At 38.9% G+C, this 23,814-nt stretch overlaps 1 protein-coding gene across 1 annotated transcript in view; it reads right to left on the reverse strand.

The window, feature by feature from the left end:
- LOC126278300 (GATOR complex protein MIOS) overlaps positions 1–23,814 on the reverse strand; it is a 191,188-nt gene that overhangs the window by 70,702 nt on the left and 96,672 nt on the right. The window contains exons 9-10 of the mRNA XM_049978316.1: positions 17,726–17,848; positions 15,906–16,126 (exon numbers count right to left, since the gene is read on the reverse strand). Of these exons, the coding sequence (XP_049834273.1) occupies positions 15,906–16,126; positions 17,726–17,848 (344 nt within the window). The remainder of the gene's footprint in view (positions 1–15,905; positions 16,127–17,725; positions 17,849–23,814) is intronic.

The following is a 23,814-nucleotide window of genomic DNA, read 5'->3' on the forward strand; positions in this document are numbered from 1 at the left end:
AAGGATCTTGCAATCATATAAAATATATCAAATTAATACAACAAAAAATGTAGGTCACATTGTCTGGAGTCAGATTTCCACTTATTATCTACTACTTTTACGTCTATTTTGTTTGCACTTGGTGGGACATACCCAAGTTTCATGAAAAACAAAAAAAAGTCAAACAAAATTAATCTCATGCCACTTAAAATGTTCAACGTCAATATCAAGACACATCGCCAAACTTATTTTCAAATTCAATAAAGAACATACTTTAAATATTCTCTTATCTAGTTTGCCATGGAAAATATGGTGTGCCCATTTGTTTTGAATGTCCACAACTTCCATTACCTGTCTAAAATACATGTAACAATACCTTATTAAGAAATGGACAATTGCTACTCACCACATAACAGAAATACTGAGTCCCAGATAGGCACAACAAAAAGACTGTCAGGAAGTGAGCTTTGACAGAAACAGACTACTAGCAATAAATACACACACACACACACACACACACAGCAGCAGCAGCCGGAGACTGTGGTCGTGTTCGTGTGTGTGTGTGTGTGTGTGTGTGTGTGTGTGTGTGTGTGTGTGTGTGTGTTTCCAACAAAGGACGTGTTGGTTGAAAGCTAACTTCCTGAGAGTCTTTCTGTTGTGGCTATCTGTGACTCAGCATCTCCAGTATAGAATGATAGCAACTATCCTTTTTGTAGGATTGTTACACGTCATCCTGGATTTTCCACTGTTTGTAACAATACCTTCATCTTTGAAAACAGTGTAAATCTCCAGCAGCACTTTAGTCTTATTGTTTCAAGAGTGATTACATTCTGTCTTCTATTTCAGTTTTCCCATTTTGTAGACAGAATAATGTATGTCAGCCTATTTTCAAAAATACGTGTATCATAAATTTACACTTAATGATATTATTGTTGTCTTCAGTCCTGAGACTGGTTTGATGCAGCTCTCCATGCTACTCTATCCTGTGAAAGCTCCTTCATCTCCCAGTACTTACTGCAACCTTCGTCCTTCTGAATCTGCTTAGTGTATTCATCTCTTGGTCTCCCTCTACGATTTTTACCCTCCGCACTGCCCTCCAGTACTAAATTGGTGATCCCTTGATGCCGCAGAACATGTCCTACCAACTGGTCTCTTCTTCTTGTCAAGTTGTGCCACAAACTCCTCTTCTCCCCAATTCTATTCAATACCTCCTCATTAGTTATGTGATCTACCCATCTAATCTTCAGCATTCTTCTATAGCGCCACATTTCTAAAGCTTCTATTCTCTTCTTGTCCAAACTATTTATCATCTATGTTTCACTTCCATATATGGCTACCCACTGTACAAATACTTTCAGAAACGACTTCCTGAACATCTATACTCGATGTTAACAAATTTCTCTTCTTCAGAAATGCTTTCCTTGCCATTGCCAGCCTACATTTTCTATCCTCTCTACTTCGACCATCATCAGTTATTTTGCTCCCCAAATAGCAAAACTCTTTTACTACTTTAAGTGTCTCATTTCCTAATCTAATTCCCTCAGCATCACCCGACTTAATTCGACTACATACCATTATCCTCATTTTGCTTTTGTTGATGTTCATCTTATGTCCTTCCAGGACACTGTCCATTCTGTTCAACTGCTCTTCCAAGTCCTTTGCTGTCTCTGACAGAATTACAATGTCATTGGCGAACCTCAAAGTTTTTATTTCTTCTCCATGGATTTTAATACCTACTCCGAACTTTTCTTTTGTTTCCTTTACTGCTTGCTCAACATACAGATTGAATAACATCAGGGAGAGGCTACAACCCTGTCTCACTCCCTTCCCAACCACTGCTTCCCTTTCATGTCCCTCGACTCTTATAACTGCCTTCTGCTTTCTGTACAAATTGTAAATAGGCTTTCGCTCCCTGTATTTTACCCCTGCCACCTTTAGAATTTGAAAGATAATATTCCAGTCAACATTGTCAAAAGCTTTCTCTAAGTCTACAAATGCTAGAAACGTAGGTTTGCCTTTCCTTAATCTAGTTTCTAAGATAACTCATAGGGTCAGTATTGCCTTAAGTGTTCGAATATTTCTGCAGAATCCAAACTGATCTTCACCGAGGTCAGCTTCTATCAATTTTTCCATTCGTCTGTAAAGAATTCGCGTTAGTAATTTGCAGCTGTGACTTATTAAACTGATAGTTCGGTAATTTTCACATCTGTCAACATCTGCTTTCTTTGGGATTGGGATTATTATATTCTTCTTGAAGTCTGAGGTTATTTCGCCTGTCTCATACATCTTGCTCACCAGATAGTAGAGTTTTGTCAGGAGTGGCTCTCCCAAGGTTGTCAGTAGTTCTAATGGAATGTTGTCTACTCCCGGGGCCTTGTTTCGACTCAGGTCTTTCAGTGCTCTGTCAAACTCTTCACACAGTATCGTATCTCCCATTTCATCTTCATCTACATCCTCTTCCATTTCCATAATATTGTCTTCAAGTACATCGCCCGTTGTATAGACCCTCTATATACTCCTTCCACCTTTCTGCTTTCCCTTCTTTGCTTAGAACTGGGTTCCCATCAAAGCTCTTGATATTCATACAAGTGGCTCTCTTTTCTCCAAAGGTCTCTTTAATTTTCCTGCAGGCAGTATCTATCTAACCCACAGTGAGGTAAGCCTCTAAATCCTTACATTTGTCCTCTAGCCATGCCTCTTAGCCATTTTGCACTTCCTGTCGATCTCATTTTTGAGACGTTTGTATTCCTTTTTGCCTGCTTAATTTACTGCGTTTTTATATTGTCTCCTTTCATCAATTAAATTCAGTATCTCTTATGTTACCCAAGGATTTCTACTAGCTCTTGTCTTTTTACCTGCTTGATCCTCTGCTGCCTTCACTACTTCATCCCTCAGAGCTACCCATTCCTCTTCTACTGTATTTCTTTCCTCCATTCCTGTCAATTGTTGCCTTATGCTCTCCCTGAAACTCTGTACAACCTCTGGTTTAGTCAGTTTATCCAGGTCCCATCTCCTTAAGTTCCCACACTGAATGATAAAAAAGCAGTTTGTGCAATTTGTATATTGGCAACTTTGACTTTCATTCAACTGTTATGTGAATATTATTCAAAAGAATTCTGAATATGTTTTGAAAGATCTACTCACAATTGTTAACAGGTAAAACCTCCCTTTCAAAATGACAGTATTGTTGTCCCTGTTTAGAGGGATGTAAAGTTAAAACAATGATTTAAAGCAGCATTAATATTATGTTTGTTTCTTAAATTTAGATTAATGCACAACTAAGCATAAATAGATGCCCTCTTACTAATTACTAGCTGTTGCCCATGGTTGAGCATATTGGTAGTTTTCTTATGATGAGTGATGGTGAATAAGCAAGCTACAGTATATGTGATAACATCAGCTGCCCTCACGTGTCTGCCTGTTTGGATGACTTATGATGTGCTCTCTGCTCTCCCCCCTCCTAAGCTGTCCCAATGCACGACACTTCAGCATGTGCATCATCATAGCCGAGCGGTGCATACCACTCAGCACGGACAGCAGCACGAATCTATGCATCTGCGCTTCTGAAGCAGCTGTACATTTTACAATGAGCACATTACATAACAAATAGCTTGTAAGTGTAAATTAAACACAATTACTAACAAAGAGATAGAGGGGCTGGCCAGTACTTACCTCAGCTCAGTACAGCCGATAGAAACACAAAAAACAACCGAAAATTTAAGTTCCTAGCTTTCGGAATAAATGTTCCTTCATCAGGGAGGAGAGAGGGGAAAGAAAGGGAAGAAGGGAAAGTGGATTTAGTTACTCACAACCCAGGTTATGAAGCAACAGGGAAAGGAAAACAGGGAAGGTAGCAAGGATGGAGGCATGGTTGTTCCTTTCCCTGTTGCTTCATAACCTGGGTTGTGAGTAACTAAATCCACTTTCCCTTCTTCCCTTTCTTTCCCCTCTCTCCTCCCTGATGAAGGAACATTTATTCCGAAAGCTAGGAACTTAAATTTTCGGTTGTTTTTTGTGTTTCTATCGGCTGTACTGAGCTGAGGTAAGTACTGGCCAGCCCCTCTATCTCTTTGTTAGTAATTGTTTCACATCTTTATATGAGATTTTCCATTAACTAGTTAAATTAAACACAATGAAGACTATACACCCACTATATTCATTACTTTCATCATATCATGTAGTACATATCAACTAATACAAGCATTTTCACAAATATGATAAATTTCAAAAGACAAAGAACAAATAGCTTTTACAAAGAGCAAATATTTTTCCCTAACTCACCCAATATTCTTCAAATCAACATGTATCTTGTTTTGCACACTTTCTAAAGTAGCCTTAGGGTTCAAGTCATCTCCTTACTAACTTTCATCAAAATAAGAGATTTTTGCACTTATTTCACCTGTATCATCATCATCTTCATCATCATCATCATCATCATCATCTTGAACAGTTTCCAACCCCAGGGTGGGTCTGGAACACACGCCTCTCCCTCTAGTCCTCTTCTCCCACCATATTTCTGTGTTCACTCTTGTCCAGTCCTCACCTCTTTCTTCAACACACTCCTCCACACTTTCCAGCTGTTTACCCCTTGGTCTTCCTCTTGGTCATTACTTTCTCATCTTCATTTTGTGTACCTTCTTGAGAATACCATTGTTTCCCATTCTCTTTACATGGTTACCAAGTAACATCACTGACTCAACTGTTAATACAACTGTGAAATAATGTCATTATGAAATAAACTTTCATAATTTGACAACTTCACAAATAACTTCTCCAGCAAAAGTTTAATGCCTACTATAGCTCCACCAACATCATAGGTGCAAACATAAACAGCAGTGTGACAGCAAGTGAGACATAAATTCTTTCGTTCTTTCTTTCTTTCTTTCTTTCTCGGGCCTTCGTCCCACTCCAATGCAGGGTCAGCTTTGTTATGATGGATTTGGCAGTGTTACTTTCAGAGAGTGGCGGATGCCCTTCCTGCCGCCACCCCGAACCCCCCGGGACGGAAGTAGTGTACCTCAGCTGTCTGCATCTAGTGTAAGTCATGAAATAATGCGAACATTTTTCAAATGTCTATGAGTCGTGTAACTGAGGCAGAACTTGGGGACCAGCCTGGTATTCACCACGAGGCATGTGGAAATCTGCCTAAAAACCACATCCAGGCTGGCCGGCATACCGGCCCTCATCGTTAATCCACCAGGAGGATTCGATCCAGAGCCGGTGCGAGTCCAGGAAGCAGCGCATTAAGCGCATTAGCGCTCTTGGCTACCCTGGCAGGTCAAGTGAGACACCAATGTCATCTGGATATCAAAAACCACCTGATATAAGCTGAAGATGGTTATCATGCAGAAATATACCTATAGTAATAAACAATATAACCGAACACAGCAGTGTCTTCGTCTTGTAGCATAATATATAATGTCCTTATGTAACATAAACAATGCAGTGGGCCCAGATGAGTTCAAATTTTATTATTTTGTAACCATTTACGGCCATCTGTACATAATAATAAGAACTAATAAAACGCAGTAAGTCACGAACAGAAGTCAAACAATGGGCTCCTTATTCTTTAGCTTATTCTGTCTGTACAAGTCATTGCCAGGGCTTGTCGAGCAAATCAGCCATATTTACGCTTTAAAAGGAAAATATAAGCGGCTTTGTGAAAACAAAGTTATTAAACTGATTTTTTTATCAACCGGCAGTAAAAAAGACTTTTAGTGGGAAAGATGCGGCAAGGTGAAGTGAAAAAGTACTCTGACTGCCACATCCAGGATACACGGAAACAACACAAGATTCATTTTGGTGAATCACAATTAATTTACAGAGACTAGAGGAGTGCGCAATGAAGAGGTACATCAACCTTAACTATTTCCAGAAAAATCAACACCTATAATTACACCAGAAAAGACAATCCATAAAACTGTAAGCATTGTGTAAAAATCTTTATAGGAAATTTTTCTTTGTTCTTTCAGTTTCTGTAAGGGATGCCTAAACACTTAACTGATTGGTAAATAGTGCAATATCAACACTATAATCAATACAGTTAGTAGTACATAAGTACTAAATTAATTCATCATGCTTGATGCAACAATTTCATTACATGAACAGCAAAACTGTAGCAAGTGATAAGCTTTTGTTTTTCTTTTCATCTTTTTGTGAGGGTTGTAAGCAAGAAAAAGCTTTACAAAGGTTTGAAATTACATATACAGTTTGTTATAAGTCACTAACTGCTCTCATTCTAAACACTGGACGAATAAAATCTGGATATTTACACATTGTGACCTGTACTCCTTTTTCACCTCCTCTTCTACCACTCTAATAGGTAGTTAGTTCTTACCTCTGCAGCAATTCTTTCCAGACAGTAAGTGATACTTGTGCCAAGTTTGGTTGGAATCAGTCCAGTGGTTTTGGAGGAGATGTGGAACAGACGTACAGGCATACATACATACACAGAAACATACCTTTTTATAATCTGTGTGGATATTTTTCTTTCCTGTGGTCTGATTTTGATGAAAAAAAGCCTATATGACGCTCCAAGCTATTTGAAGTTACTGTGCAAATACTATGAAAATATGTATAGTAGTTTTGGAGATTAGCATGTTCTAACAGACTGACACAATAATTTTAGACAAAAGTTAATATATGATATCTTTTTTATAGTGATCCAATTTTGGTGAAATAGAGCTTACACAGTACCCCAAGCTATGCTCAAGTGACTTAAAAAATTCCATGAAATTCATCTAGTGGTTTTGGGGAAGCATGTTCAAACAGACAGACACAACAGTTGTAAGTTTTATTATTCATATAGAGACCTGTTCCATTAGCCACTAAATAGTCACATACATGAAGTCATTGGCAAATATTCTAAGTGAAAAAACATTCTGGTCAGGTAAAGAAAAGACAAGAAAAAAAGGGTCAATTAAGAACATTCAGCAAAGCTTATACAGCTTAACGTAATGTAAACTCCCTTGTTTCGACTGTGTAGCTCTTATGGTTATAGTTATTACTCTGTATCTCTTACTGTTATACTTACTACTAGTTTCTAGAACTTATAATACTTCTTAAAGATCTAAATGTATTCTAAATAAAATAGAAAGAAACTTCCACATGGGAAAAATATATTAAAAACAAAGATTCCAAGACTTACCAAGCGGGAAAGCGCTGGTAGACAGGCACAATAAATAAAACACACAAACACACACACAGAATTTCTAGCTTTCGCAACCGACAGTTGCTTCTTCAGGAAAGAGGGAAGGAGAGGGAAAGACGAAAGGATGTGGGTTTTAAGGGAGAGGGTAAGGAGTCATTCCAGTCCCGGGAACAGAAAGACTTACCTTAGGGGGAGAAAAGGACAGGTGTACACTCGCACACACACACATATCCATCCGCACATACACAGACACAAGCAGACATTTGTAAAGGCAAAGAGTTTGGGCAGAGATGTCAGTCGAGGCGGAAGTACAGAGGCAAACAAGTTGTTGAAAGACAGGTGAGGTATGAGCGGCGGCAACTTGAAATTCGCGGAGGTTGAGGCCTGGCGGATATCGAGAAGAGAGGATATACTGAAGGGCAAGTTCCCATCTCCGGAGTTTGGATAGGTTGGTGTTGGTGGGAAGTATCCAGATAACCCGGACGGTGTAACACTGTGCCATGATGTGCTGGCCGTGCACCAAGGCATGTTTAGCCACAGGGTGATCCTCATTACCAACAAACACTGTCTGCCTGTGTCCATTCATGCGAATGGACAGTTTGTTGCTGGTCATTCCCACATAGAAAGCGTCACAGTGTAGGCAAGTCAGTTGGTAAATCACTTGGGTGCTTTCACACGTGGCTCTGCCTTTGATCGTGTACACCTTCCGGGTTACAGGACTGGAGTAGGTGGTGGTGGGAGGGTGCATAGGACAGGTTTTACACTGGGGGCGGTTACAAGGGTAGGAGCCAGAGGGTAGGGAAGGTGGTTTGGGGATTTCATAGGGATGAACCAAAAGGTTACGAAGGTTAGGTGGACGGCGGAAAGACACTCTTGGTGGAGTGGGGAGGATTTCATGAAGGATGGATCTCATTTCGGGGCAGGATTTTAGGAAGTCGTATCCCTGCTGGAGAGCCACATTCAGAGACTGATCCAGTTCCGGGAAGTATCCTGTCACAAGTGGGGCACTTTTAGGGTTCTTCTGTGAGAGGTTCTGGGTTTGAGGGGATGAGGAAGTGGCTCTGGTTATTTGCTTCTGTACCTGGTCAGGAGGGTAGTTGCGGGATGCGAAAGCTGTTTTCAGGTTGTTGGTGTAATGGTTCAGGGACTCAGGACTGGAGCAGATTAGTTAGCCACGAAGGCCTAGGCTGTAGGGAAGGGACCGTTTGATATGGAATGGGTGGCAGCTGTCATAATGGAGGTACTGTTGCTTGTTGGTGGGTTTGATATGGACGGATGTGTGAAGCTGGCCATTGGACAGATGGAGGTCAACGTCAAGGAAAGTGGCATGGGATTTGGAGTAGGACAAGGTGAATCTGATGGAACCAAAGGAGTTGAGGTTGGAGAGGAAATTCAGGAGTTGTTCTTCACTGTGAGTCCAGATCATGAAGATGTCGTCAATAAATCTGTACCAAACTTTGGGTTGGCAGGCTTGGGTAACCAAGAAGGCTTCCTCTAAGCGACCCATAAATAGGTTGGCATACAAGGGGGCCATCCTAGTACCCATGGCTGTTCCCTTTAATTGTTGGTATGTCTGGCCTTCAAAAGTGAAGAAGTTGTGGGTCAGAATGAAGCTGGCTAAGGTGACGAGGAAAGAGGTTTTGGGTAGGGTGGCAGGTGATCGGCATGAAAGGAAGTGCTCCATTGCAGCGAGGCCCTGGATGTGCGGGATATTTGTGTATAGGGAAGTGGCATCAATGGTTACAAGGATGGTTTCCGGGGGTAACAGACTGGGTAAGGATTTCAGGCGTTCGAGAAAGTGATCGCACATGTAATTTTAGTATAGTAAAATAAACATTAATTTATACATGTATCGAATATGAAGCCACTATTGGCCATGTGGGCGGATAACTTGATGTCCAGTGATGACATGCACCTATGGTAAATAAGGAATCCTTTCAAAGATTTATAGCACAAGAACACCACCAGTTACCATGGTCACAGACACTATACAAGCCTGTCAGCATGACGTAAACATGAGTCACTTTTCCATTCAGTGAAATGACATATGCATTGCCATAGGCCTATCACAAGCTATAAAAACAACAACATACAGAGAAGATAGATTGGTACTCACTGTAAAGATGACACACTGAGTTGCAGACAGGTACAACGGCAAGACACCACATATTAGCTTTCAGCCAAAGCCTTCATCAGGGAAGGAAACACATACACTTTCATTCACAAAGGAAGCATACCTCATACACATATGGCCACCACATTCATATGCTTGATGACAGCGATTTCATTTACAAACATAAAAAGGAAATATCTAAAAATAGAAACTTATAAGGGGATAGTATTGATATGTCTATTTTTGAGCTTGGGCTCCTCTTTATAACTCATAGCATTTGTAGGCTATTCAGCAGCTGATCACTGGTGCCTCCCAAAATATACCACAGCTCTGAGAATCATCTTGGTCACTAATGAGTATAATTATATTTTATTCTAGTTTTGTAAATTTTTGTTCATGGACTGGTCTATAAGGTGTATAGTTGTGTACTTCCTGACCTCCCTCGTAGAAATTTTATTATATTTCACTGTCATCCTCTGGCTTGAAGATGGTTACTAAGACCAAAACTGGTCACCAGTAATGAAATAAAACATCATTTGAGAGTACAACTGACTATTTTTACTAAAATATTATTTATTTGTTTACAGTGCTCCATTGTCACAATTATTAATCTTCAGAGCACCAGCAGTATACTCAGTCAGAAATATGGACAAAAAGAAGCCAGTGAAGTAGTTATAACTCTGTGCCCAGTGTCATAATTTTGAGATATCAATATTAGGTGGGGGTTGAAGGAACAGATGTGAGCAATGATGTGGTAGACTTTTTTTTGCAGGTAGAAATTAAAGTCTGAGTCATAATCCAATGTTGTTGTAGTGTAACATCACAAACCAGCAGCATATGGATAGCCTCTGCTAATATTAGAACTGTCTGCCCATCTGTGCTGTCAACTTGCACCTTGATAAATCTCACATGAACACTGTGGTAACATAGAGGCATTATCCATATGAAATAATCAGGAACTAAATTAATAACACTCTGTGCTCATTGTGAAGAGCTGCATAAAAAATACGCACCCAGATAAGTCTAATGAACTTATTGTTATTTTGGGTTCTTTCTGTCTTAGGTGTACTCTAAGCTGAAAAGTGCTTCAACATGATGCTCTTCACTTTTACTGAAAAAGCATCAACAGTGGATATATTGTAATCACTATGAGTATATGATATTTGTTGTTCTTTCAGTATTTATGGACAATGACAGTTTTACTAGTGAATGACTTATTCTAGAGATTCCTGTCAGCATCATGTTTTATTTATTCCGCTTTCTGATCACAACTGGTTCTCCTTCCATGTTAGCAGTAGCTGGAATAGGACTTGCACTGCACACATTTGCTTTGTCATTTTTTCCACAGTTTTTTTAGTTCACTTTTTCTGTCATTCTTGATTTGGATGGGTATGTAATTCATAGCTTATGAATTTACCAACGACAACATACTTGTAAGTGTGTAATGATCAAAAGATGTGTTGCCTACTCATTATGTTTACATTATAACCACAGAAGACACGCCAAAAATGTGAACTGCATCTGGTGAATTAGCTTTTCAATTTTCAGTAATTTAAGACAGAAAAATAAAACTAACTGAGTCAGCTATTGATTTATGATGTTTAGTCAGTGAATTTGACTATTATTAGTAACAACACACTATAATCTAAACCTGGTTACAAAAATAGGAATAAAATTCAGTGACATGTACTTTTGGTATTCTGGCCTTAGGCAGTCGCGTGTTTCAGATGCAAACTGTAGTCACTTCTGCACCCACCCAAGGAAGACACTTGCTGGTGAAACAAATTCTTCCTGCTAGCATTATAATGGAAACTTGACAACAACACAGAATATGCTTGGCAACTGTGTCACCGTAGAGTTACTTGCTGGAAAATACAGAAGTATCTGGCTAAATTCAATAAATATTTTCTTGTCATTCCCACTGAATAATCTGCATGATTTTCACTAATGGGTGACACCAGATTACCATTTTATGGTTTTGAGTCCAAGGAGGTCATTCCATGCAGAAATTGCAACTAATCTTGTTTTTTACATTGCAATTTATCAGTCCTGGCCACCACCAGGGCAAGAAGGGAAAGATGAATGCCACAAACTCTTCGATAGCTCTGAGGTAATTGGCTCGTGTTGTAAGTGGAGGCTACTTTGGGTCTCAGTTCAAGTCCCAATGGAGACCAGATTTTTTACCTTAATTAATGACACAGTTACAAGCAGCCAGATCAAAATCGATATGGAAACCTTAAAAAAACTTGTCCATCATAAGTCATCTCACTGCTTCCGGTGTCCATAGCAATTGTGGAAAACTCATGATATTACACGTTCTATAATGCCTTGTTCTGCTTCTGTTGACATAATCTAAGGCTTCTGTGAATACACAATTTTATTTATGAAATTTGGCACTGTGTAACTACTTAACCTGCTTTCATGTGTCTACTTCAAACACAAAATTTCCATACTATATGACATAGGATAGCACATAAACATAGACCATTTAAACATCCAAAGTGTGTAATATTGTACTTACACATGCCAATTTAGGAATGCTCGTATAAGAGATCCCTTACATTTTATAAAATAAACTTTTGCCGTAAAATTAACATGGTAAGTTGTAATCCATTTGTATTAGCACAGTTAATATTTTAATAGCATCTTTCAATTAGTTTATTAAACACAATAGAGAAATTAATGAACAACAATATATTCTCTAACATTATCTAAAACTGTCTGACAATGTCAAGCATAAGGTAAGGCATGCAAAACCGGCCTGTTGTACACAATGATAATGTTCCAGGGTGTATACGCGGACAAGGAAAAAAAATTCCCAGATTTCTCCCGGATTTCCCGGTTAAAAATACATTTTCCCTGTTAACTGACAGTATATTTGCTCTCGGAACCGTATAACTTATCATACCTTTGAATGGTTATGGTTTTTTACATGGGTGTAGAATTTCCCGGCACATTAGAAAACGAAACTCAAGGAAAAAGACACGTTTTGGAAAGATCTTTGATGTACAGTAACATTTACGCTGCACATTTTTGTATTACAAAAGTATAAATTCAAATTCCACCAAACACCGCATTTTACTTTCCGAAGCATTGAAATCAAGGTTGAGATGTGCGTTTGTAAGCCAGTCATAGCTCATGACATGTGATCTCGCCAGCAGATATTCAGAACTTAGGACACATGATGTAGTCAGCCAATAGTAACATCACTGTTAAGTAGTGCGAACACACAAACAGGAAATGTTAATGGTTTAAATTAATTTACATAGAGTTGCTACAAGAAAAGCAAAGTTTTCACATATAATATTGGTTTATAAGGTTAATACACTGCAAGAGAAGCTAAGCTTTCACATATAATGTTGGTCTTTTATGTGCATATTACACTTTAAGATATAGCACACAAATGTGCCAGTAAAATTTCAATAACAACATAAATGTCTGATCTTCTGGGCTTGAAATTCATGTAAATGGTTAGTCATCAAAGAGTTGATTTTTAAATCAGAGTCAAATGCTCTCTGATTTACGAAATTAATCGTACATTCTCGCTCATAGTTCAACTTGCGTAACAGGAAATTTACTTTGAAAGTAATGCTTTTCAAACTATCATCTGCAATATTTTCCCATGACCTGTTAGAAATAGGTTCGTTGCAGCAGTTGCCAGTGTGTGCCAGGTAACAGGTGCCACCGCACTTGTGCAGCTACGATGACGTAGGAGGCCCATATGTTCGTACGTGTTAAACATTAAAATATCTTACATTATGTCATAAAAGAAACAAGACATCAGAGGATATTTCAAGAGCATCAGAATTTCGTGACCCATACTGAAATGTGCACATTTAAAGTGCATATTTAAAGCGCACATTCGTATCCATGATTCCAAGTGAAGTAGGCCTTGAACTGATATTAAGTTTTTCAGTGAGGTTTTTGGGATGTAAATTGTCTTGGAGTAACAGTACTGTATTATGTTTGATTCTTTATTACAGCATATATACACACGCTAGAAGATGAAAACGTGCACTTGAAATACAGCGAACAGTTGAAACTAGCCAACAGTGTGGAATGAAACACTTCGTTTCAAATATATTGACTGCCTCAGTGGAAAAGATTAATAAAAGAAAATTTCTTTCAAATAGACAAAAATTACTTCACTGTTATGCAAAGGAATTAATGCTTGACTGTCAGAAATATGGAAATAAAATAAAAACTGAAACTAATAACATATTTTATCCTTCCATAATTATGTGAATGATTTTAATTCATTTGATAGCCCCCGGCCACAGAAATCCGTTTTGTTTTCATTTGATGCGAGAGCCGTAAATGAAGAGGGAACAGCAAAACCACTAAATGTAAATACAGGTCACGTGGAGACAACCCACTTCCCCACTATAAGTCAGACTGCTCTACACATCAGGCCTGGATCTACGATATTTCCGAACCGGGGCAATACTAGATAGTGGTGTCCCCCGCCCCCCTCCCACTATCCACGCATTCACACATCAAATTATGATTAATTAAGAAATCAACTTAGAATGTGGTCAAAAATCAACAAAGTCATATGAATAATTGACAGACCAATGTGCAATGGATGCTAGGCGCTTTGCAAAACATTTTTCCTGGTAGCATCTAGCTGCTTGCTACAACTGCTTTCACAGCCAACAGTCACAATTCTGAAGCCAGAAGTGGGAGGACTGCACGTGCACATGATCCCGCTCGTAACTGTTGAAACGAATCTAATGTAAACAATTGTGAGGTCACGCACATCGGAGGTAATTTGCTGTTACAAAGCATTGCATAGTCTTCATAAAGCCTTGACACATTTTGCTGTTGGCAAACACTTGTATGAGCACTGTATTTTTTTTTTTTTTATGTGGTGCATTTCCTTTGCAATTTAGGTTTTATTTTCGTTTTTCCACTCGTTCATGTTTTACTACTGCATTATTATTCTGTAGCAGCGAATACAGTAATACCCTTTGTTAGAGTATCAGTTTTTATCAGTCAAAACTATAAAAGTTTAACTGAAAACAAAAACAATGAAAAACTCCCAGAATTCTAAAAAATACCCGGGTTTTTCCCGGTTTTCTCCCGGACGAAAAAATTCCCGGGTTTTTCCGAGATCTCCCGGTTGTCCCAGGTCGTATACATCATGTACCAGTGCGTGATCTTGTGTCAATAATAATGGAAAATGAGAAATGCTGTATAAATTGCTGTGCACCGTTTCCTCTGATGTACCAACACTGCACCGAACTTTGTAGTGTAAGGCAACTGCAACTGCAGCCAGTGAAACTTGTCAAACTGGTTGACAAAAAGGTCTCATTGTGTGTGTGTGTGTGTGTGTGTGTGTGTGTGTGTGTGAGAGAGAGAGAGTGAGAGTGAGAGAGAGAGAGAGAGAGAGAGAGAAACAATGCCGTATTTGTTACTCGAGTATGTTGGCACTGTGAAGCATTAATTTGCACTGGATCTTCTGTGAAAACAAAGAATTAGTTTCACGAGAAATTTCCACAATGTTCTGTGCCAAAAAAAGCACAAAATGTTCTGTCTCTGTGGTAACCTTGCTTTTAGATTCTTTGGGAAAATGTGACAGAGAGTTTAGAGTGTGAGGAGCAAAGTGGTTAGAAAGAAAGAAAAGACAAACCAGTTTTGTTGTCTGATAGCTTGTGTATATTTTTCTTAGGTCTTCCAGGCTTATCTGCTTGGAGAGGGCCATCTGTATTGTATAAGTTGTGTTTCCACAAGTGCAATTGCAGGTGGAAGTGCAAGTGCAGACACAGGTGAAGGGGCAAGTGGAAGTTTTAACACTCCTATCACTTGCTCCTGTCTGTGTGGACATGTCTTAGGCACTGTTTTCTTCACTACAGTTGCAAATCATTTTGAAAAGGTAGGACACTATTTTTCTTGTATATGTTTTTTCAGTCAGGTATTACATGTATGGCTTCTAGCACATAAAGCCTGCTTTAATGGATTCTAAAATAAAGATGTATTGAAAGTTATCACAAATGTTGCTATCTATTGTAGTTTCCCCATCACCATTTTTTTATAAACTTACATATATCAATTATACCATGGGCTTCCTATTTCATTCTTCAATTCAATACTCTTGAAATCCATTAAGTAACTGCATGACAAAAACACTTGATAAAATTAAGGGTGTTGTACAGCTCTGTTACTACAGGGCAGTCTTTAAGCTATTTGACAACCTGCAACAGGGTGGTGTGGTAGTTTCCACTAAAAGACATTTCACAAATTCCAAGCTCCTTGTTTTCCACACACTTTCCGTATACAGCAAGGTCACAACCACTGTAGTTTACAGTCTTATCTTTTTATAATTAAAATCACATTTTGACAATTGATATGTGTTCTGTTACAACTGTGTTGGCTCATTTGTCTTTGTGTGTGTTCAGGACAGCTGAACTTACAAATTCTCTTGCCAATTTGGATGTTCATTCTACCCAGTACCGTATCTGTAATAATGGAAGTATTTTTTGTATAAAGGGTGGACATAAATGAAATAATGAACTCAACTCTCACACAAAGCTAGGGGAGCTTCAGTCTACTAGAGCAGATACTTAAGCAAGCCTTAAAAAAATTGATGAAAGCAGGTTCTTGTTAACAACTTTTTAAATTAATACTACGCATGATACAACAACAAATAAATATTTGACATACCAGACAGGGCCATGGCCACAATTGTATATTTGGAATCATTATTCCTAGAGGCACCACGATTCAACATCTCAACTGCAAGTCTCAGCCTGAGGTTGAATACAGCAATGGCAGCTGCACGCGAGTATGATCCTTCTGCCTCCAGGCCATCAAGAAAGTCAGACAAAGACTGGGAATCAATTTTCCAACCACAAAGCTGCAATGCTTTATCCCTCTCTTCACTTCTGCAATAAAGAAAAGATAATCATGGTTTAAATACATTATATATCATTCCCAATTCTTTCAAACAATGAAATATCCAGAATGGAATGTAACAATATAATGAAAAGGATAGTTGCTACTCACCATATAGCAGAGATGTAGAGTCACAGAAAGGGAACAGTGTGTTGTGTTTGAGAGAGAGAGAGCGAGCGAGTTTTGTTGTTGTTGTCTATTCTTGACAAATGTTTCATTGTCCATTATGCTAACTTTCCAACAGTCTTTTTGTTGTGCCTTTCTGTGATTCAGTATCTCTGATATATGGTGAGTAGCAACTACCTTTTTATTATATTATTCTCAATACTTTTGTAGCTCACATGAAAGATTATTATTATTATTATTATTATTATTGTTGTTGTTGTTGTTGTTGTTGTTGTTGTTAATTAAGCAGAAATCAAAAACAACTGCATCAGTGTGATAACAATAATTCATTTCCTTGATTAAAATGATACCACAGAACAAACAGCAACCACCACTTTAAAAATTTACTCTCAGCAATAACACAACTGATCCCTTAAGTTATTTATTTAGAACACACACTATCACATTAGCAGAACAGAAGCATTCATACATAATACTTTCTTATCAGCTGTAAGGCTAACTGTAGTTTTAACCATGAATTTCCAACTCAAATTTTATATACATTTAAATTATTGTGAAGTGACTGTTTCAGCCCATTAGCTGTTCTGGTAAACGATATTTGCAGTACTTCTGAACACAAATGCTGTGTTCTGTCAGAATGTCAAGCACTTTATGTATTTTTTTACATTCACACACACAGTTCAGTGTTGTGACCCAACAGTCAGCATCTGTAGCTAATGTAACCCCTCTTTGAATCTGCTTACTTGGTCTAGCTCTCCCCCTTGAACTTCCCTCCATTACTAAATTAACTAATCTCCAATACCTCAGAATGTGTACTACTGAATTATCCATTAATTTAGCCAAATTACAGTATAAAGCTCTTTTCTCTCCAATTCAAATCAGCAGCTTTTCATTACTTATCTTATACATCCACCTCATTTCCAGCATTCTTCTGTGACATCACATTTCAAAAGCTTCTATACCTTCTTTTCTGTACTGTTTATCATTCGTGTATCGTTTTCATATAATACTTCAATGTAATATTTACTTCTTAATCATTTAAAAGGCCCAATATACAGATTTAAAAATCCAGTATATTCACTTTTTTAAATATTCTTGCAACAATGACATTCTAAACAATTCCACATTGTATCATTTTATGTTCATCACAATTTGTCTACTGCAATCAGAAAATAAAGAAATACTAACAGAAAAGAGCATCAATGCTTTTTTGTGAAACAGGTTTTAAGAGAGACTGGACATAAGAGCTGAGATAAAAGACCAGGACATAAATGTGAAATGTTCTTATTTGATGAACTGCACTAAGATGTGTAATCTAAAAGCCTTATATTCTGAATACAGGATGCACAATTGTTGTTTTACATTGCCCTCATATGTGATAAAATATTAACAGAATTGCAAAGCATTTTTACCTTAGCATTACAAACTTACAGAAGTTCAATAAAGAATATTTCAGAACTCACTTATATATTTTAGCAGCAACATGTGCTCCTGTACTTCCAAGATCTGCCCAAGGCATTGTGACCATCTCTGACTTCATCCCTGGTACCATATTTACTTGCACAGGTTCCAACCTGAGAATGTTCCTAAGGCAGAAAAAAATCTTACAATATTTTTAACTCTGATAAACAATATTTATTCACTATCTGAAACTACATATAAGAAGACTAAAAAGAAATTAGATAACTACATTTATTTAGCCATATGTTATGAAAAGCAGATAAAATATGAATAAAAAAGGTCTATTAAAATTTCTTGTTACACTGTATAAGGATGCACTTGTGTGTAAACATTCCATTGTTGTGATTTGTAAAAACAGGCAGGGTGTTCAAAATTTATCTTTACACCTTTGATGACACATATTTCACAGAAATTGCGATTGATAGAAATTGTGGTATGTGGCATAATGTTCACACAAACATAAACTTTTAGTTGCCATTTACCAGAGTTTAGTGTGTGCGGCATCTGTAGCACACACAGAATATCTGAGCAATATATCTGATCCTACCATGTCCAGTCTAGCAAGTCCCCATTAACAAGTGCAACTGCTGCTCTGATACGAGCTCACAGTTCCTGCAGATCCCGCACCAGGGTCTGAAAGACAGCATCCTTCACAACGGCCAAAGAAAAAATTCTAATGGTATTATGTCTGTAGACCTTGAGGGCTATGAATTGGGTCCTCCTTTATTAATCCAGTGACAAGGAAATATGTTGTTCAAACTCTTTATGATTGTGACCTAGTGAGGAGGGGCACCATACTGCTGGAGTATGATGTCAGGTTCCAGTTTTGCAATACTTCGACCTGTGGAAATGCAAACTGATCCAACATATCCAAACAGTAAAAGGTTCCACCACATGCTCATGAAGCAGACTGCACCATGCGTTTACCATTGGACTACTACATAGTTTATTTGCTAAAGTGTATGCTGGTTCTCAAAGCCCCAGATCCTCATATCGTGGGAAGGTAACCCCAACACACAAAATCATGCTTTATCTGTGACCATCACCTTTTTAAGATAGTCTGGGTCATCATCAATGTCACTCAGAATCTCTATTACATTTGCTTTGCACTTGGGTGTCATCATGTCATGCAGCAGCTGAACCTTGTAAGCATGAAGTTTCAGACTCCTTTTTGCAACCTGCACACTGCGTAGGTTCTTTAAATGGCGTAGACATATAAATAAATATTCACACTCAACAGCACGAATATTTATATGGCAAAGATATCATGAACCATGGACCTTGCCGTTGGTGGGGAGGCTTGCGTCCCTCAGTGATACAGATGACCGTACCGTAGGTGCAACCATAACGGAGGGGTCTATGTTGAGAGGCCAGACAAACATGTGGTTCCTGAAGAGGGGCAGCAGCCTTTTCAGTAGTTGCAGGGGCAACAGTCTGGATGATTCACTGATCTGGCCTTGTATCACTAACCAAAACGGCCTTGCTGTGCTGGTACTGCGAACGGCTGAAAGCAAGGGGAAACTACAGCCGTAATTTTCCCCGGGGGCATGCAGCATTACTGTATGATTAAATGATGATGGCGTCCTCTTGGGTAAAATATTCCGGAGGTAAAATAGTCCCCCATTCTGATCTCCGGGCGGGGACTACTCAAGAGGATGTCGTTATCAGGAGAAAGAAAACTGGCGTTCTACGGATCAGAGCGTGGAATGTAAGATCCCTTAATCGGGCAGGTAGGTTAGAAAATTTAAAAAGGGAAATGGATAGGTTAAAGTTAGATATAGTGGGAATTAGTGAAGTTCGGTGGCAGGAGTAACAAGACTTTTGGTCAGGTGAATACAGGGTTATAAATACAAAATCACATAGGGGTAATGCAGGAGTAGGTTTAATAATGAGTATGTGGGTAAGCTACTACAAACAGCATAGTGAACGCATTATTGTGGCCAAGATAGATACGAAACCCACACCTACTACAGTAGTATAAGTTTATATGCCAACTAGCTCTGCAGATGACGAAGAAATTGAAGAAATGTATGATCAAATAAAAGAAATTATTCACATAGTGAAGGGAGATGAAAATGTAATAGTCATGAGTGACTGGAATTCGATAGTAGGAAAAAGGAGAGAAGGAAACATAGTAGGTGATTATGGATTGGGGCTAAGAAATGAAAGAGGAAGCCGTCTGGTAGAATTTTGCACAGAGCATAACTTAATCATAGCTAACACTTGGTTCAAGAATCATAAAAGAAGGTTGTATACATGGAAGAATCCTGGAGATACTAAAAGGTATCAGATAGATTATATAATGGTAAGACAGAGATTTAGGAATCAGGTTTTAAATTGTAGGACATTTCCAGGGGCAGATGTGGACTCTGACCACAATCTATTGGTTATGACCTGAAGGTTAAAACTGAAGAAACTGCAAAAAGGTGGGAACTTAAGAACATGGGATCTGGATAAGCTGAAAGAACCAGAGGCTGTACAGAGTTTCAAGGAGAGCATAAGGGAACAATTGACAGCAATGGGGGAAAGAAAGACAGTAGAAGAGGAATGGGTAGCACTGAGGGATGAAGTAGTGAAGGCAGCAGAGGATAAAGTAGGTAAAAAGACGAGGGCTGCTAGAAATCCTTGGGTAACAGAAGAAATATTGAATTTAATTGATGAAAGGAGAAAATATAAAAATGCAGTAAATGAAGCAGGCAAAAAGGAATACAACCGTCTAAAAAATGAGATCGACAGGAAGTGCAAAATGGCTAAGCAGGGATGGCTAGAGGACAAATGTAAGGATGTAGAAGCTTATCTCACTAGGGGTAAGATAGATACTGCCTACAGGAAAATTGAAGAGACCTTTGGAGAGAAGAGAACCACGTGTATGAACATCAAGAGCTCAGATGGCAACCCAGTTCTAAGCAAAGAAGGGAAGGCAGAAAGGTGGAAGGAGTATATAGAAGGTTTATACAAGGGCGATGTGCTTGAGGACAATACTATGGAAATGGAAGAGTATGTAGATGAAGACGAAATGGGAGGTAAGACACTGCGTGAAGAGTTTGACAGAGCACTGAAAGACCTGAGTCGAAACAAGGCCTCGGGAGTAGACAACATTCCATTAGAACTACTGACGGCCTGGGGAGAGCCAGTCACGACAAAACTCTACCAGCTGGTGAGCAAGATGTATGAGACAGGTGAAATACCCTCAGACTTCAAGAAGAATATAATAATTCCAATCCCAAAGAAAGCAGGTGTTTACAGATGTGAAAATTACCGGACTATCAGTTTAATAAGTCACAGCTGCAAATTACTAACGCGATTTCTTTACAGACAAATGGAAAAACTGGTAGATGCGGACCTCGGGGAGGATCAGATTTGATTCCGCAGAAATGTTGGAACACGTGAGGCAATACTGACCTTACGACTTATCTTAGAAGAAAGATTAAGAAAAGGCAAACCTACGTTTCTAGCATTTGTAGACTTAAGAGAAAGCTTTTGACAATGTTGACTGGAACACTCTCTTTCAAATTCTGAAGGTGGCAGGGGTAAAATACAGGGAGCGAAAGGCTATTTACAATTTGTACAGAAACCAGATGGCAGTTATTAGAGTCGAGGGGCATGAAAGGGAAGCAGTGGTTGGGAAAGGAGTGAGACAGGGTTGTAGCCTCTCCCCGGTGTTATTCAATCTGTATATTGAGCAAGCAGTAAAGGAAACAAAAGAAAAATTTGGAGTAGGTATTAAAATTCATGGAGACGAAGTAAAAACTTTGAGGTTCGCCGATGACATTGTAATTCTGTCAGAGACGTCAAAGGACTTGGAAGAGCAGTTGAACGGAATGAACAGTGTCTTGAAAGGAGGATATAAGATGAACATTAACAAAAGCAAAACGAGGATAATGGAATGTAGTCAAATTAAATCGGGTGATGCTGAGGGAATTAGATTAGGAAATGAGACACTTAAAGTAGTAAAGGAGTTTTGCTATTTAGGACGTAAAATAACTGATGATGGTCGAAGTAGAGAGGATATAAAATGTAGACTGGCAATGGCAAGGAAAGCGTTTCTGAAGAAGAGAAATTTGTTAACATCGAATATAGATTGATGTATCAGGAAGTCGTTTCTGAAAGTATTTGTTTGGAGTGTAGCCATGTATGGAAGTGAAACATGGACGATAACTAGTTTGGACAAGAAGAGAATAGAAGCTTTCGAAATGTGGTGCTACAGAAGAATGCTGAAGACTAGATGGGTAGATCATGTAACTAATGAGGAGGTATTGAATAGGATTGGGGAGAAGAGAAGTTTGTGGCACAACTTGACTAGAAGAAGGGATTGGTTGGTAGGACATGTTTTGAGGCATCAATGGATCACAAATTTAGCATTGGAGGGCAGCGTGGAGGGTAAAAATCATAGAGGGAGACCAAGAGATGAATACACTAAGCAGGTTCAGAAGGATGTAGGTTGCAGTAGGTACTGGGAGATGAAGCGACTTGCACAGGATAGAGTAGCATGGAGAGCTGCATCAAACCAGTCTCAGGACTGAAGACAACAACAACAACATCATCATATGGAGGTATGATTATATCAACCCTAAATGAATAATGCAGGTTAATTTGTAAATTTTGTTATGTAACTCATTCGTTTTTCTCACTGATCTCTGTATCTTTTGGTCTTTTGAGCTGGTGCAAGAAAGACATATGCAATTGAGTTGTCTGAGTATTGTGTTGAGTTATAATACGTGAAAGTCACAAGTTTTCAATCTACTATTGAGCTACATCCTAATTTCCTTCTCCCGAAAAGATTAGGACTGCATTTTAAAATTCAGCTCTTCGGTGAGGAAGTCAACACAAAGAGAGAATAACTGCCTCAGCTACGACGTAATTGTTTTACATCATTCTACATCTAGATCTACATCCATACTCCGCAAGCCACCTGACGGTGTGTGGCACAGGGTATCTTGAGCACCTCTATTGGTTCTCCCTTCTATTCCGGTCTCGTATTGTTTGTGGAAAGAACGATTGTCGGTATGCCTCTGTGTGGGCTCTAATTTCGATGATTTTATCCTTATGGTCTCTTCGCGAGATATATGTAGGAGGGAGCAATATACTGCTTGACTCCTCGGTGATGGTGTGTTGTCGGAACTTCAACAAAAGCCCGTACCGAGCTACTGAGCATCTCTCTTGCAGAGTCTTCCACTGGAGTTTATTTATCATCTCCATAATGCTTTCGCGATTACTAAATGATCCTGTAATGAAGCGCGCTGCTCTCCGTTGGATCTTCTCTATCTCTTCTATCAACCCTATCTGGTACGGATCCCACACCTGTGAGCAGTATTCAAGCAGTGGGCGAACAAGTGTGCTGTAACTTACTTCCTTTGTTTTCGGGCTGCATTTCCTTGGATTCTTCTAATGAATCGCAGTCTGGCATCTCCTCTGTTCATTAAACGACTGTGGGGAACTGTATCAAACGCCTTGCGGAAGTCATGAAACACGGCATCCACCTGGGAACCTGTGTCTACGGCCCTCTGAGTCTCGTGGATGAATAGCACGAGCTGGGTTTCACATGATCGTCTTTTTCGAAACCCATACTGATTCCTACAGAGTAGATTTCTAGTTTCCAGAAAAGTCATTATACTCGAACACAATACATGTTCCAAAATTCTACAACTGATCGACGTTAGAGATATAGGTCTATAGTTCTGCACATCTGCTCGACATCCCTTCTTGAAAATGGGGATGACCTGTGCCATTGTCCAATCTTTTGGAATGCTACGCTCTTCTAGAGACCTACGGTGCACCGCTGCAAGAAGGGGGCCAAGTTCCTTCACGTACTGTGTGTAAAACTGAACTGGTATCCCATCAGGTCCAGTGGCCTTTCCTCTTTTGAGTGATTTTAATTGTTTTTTCTATCCTTCTGTGATCTATTTCGATAATGGAGAGAAAAGGTAGATTACCAAGCCACAAACCAAAACTAAAACACATTAATATATATCCTATGTCTTAGAACTATCACAACATTCTTACATGCATAATATATATCCTATGTTTTAGAACTATCACAAGATTCTTAACATGCATGCATCTATGCCTGCATGCATTTCTGGGCAGACAA

The sequence above is a fragment of the Schistocerca gregaria genome, chromosome 1 (genome assembly GCF_023897955.1).
Source record: "Schistocerca gregaria isolate iqSchGreg1 chromosome 1, iqSchGreg1.2, whole genome shotgun sequence".
NCBI classification, from domain to species: Eukaryota; Metazoa; Arthropoda; class Insecta; order Orthoptera; family Acrididae; genus Schistocerca; species Schistocerca gregaria.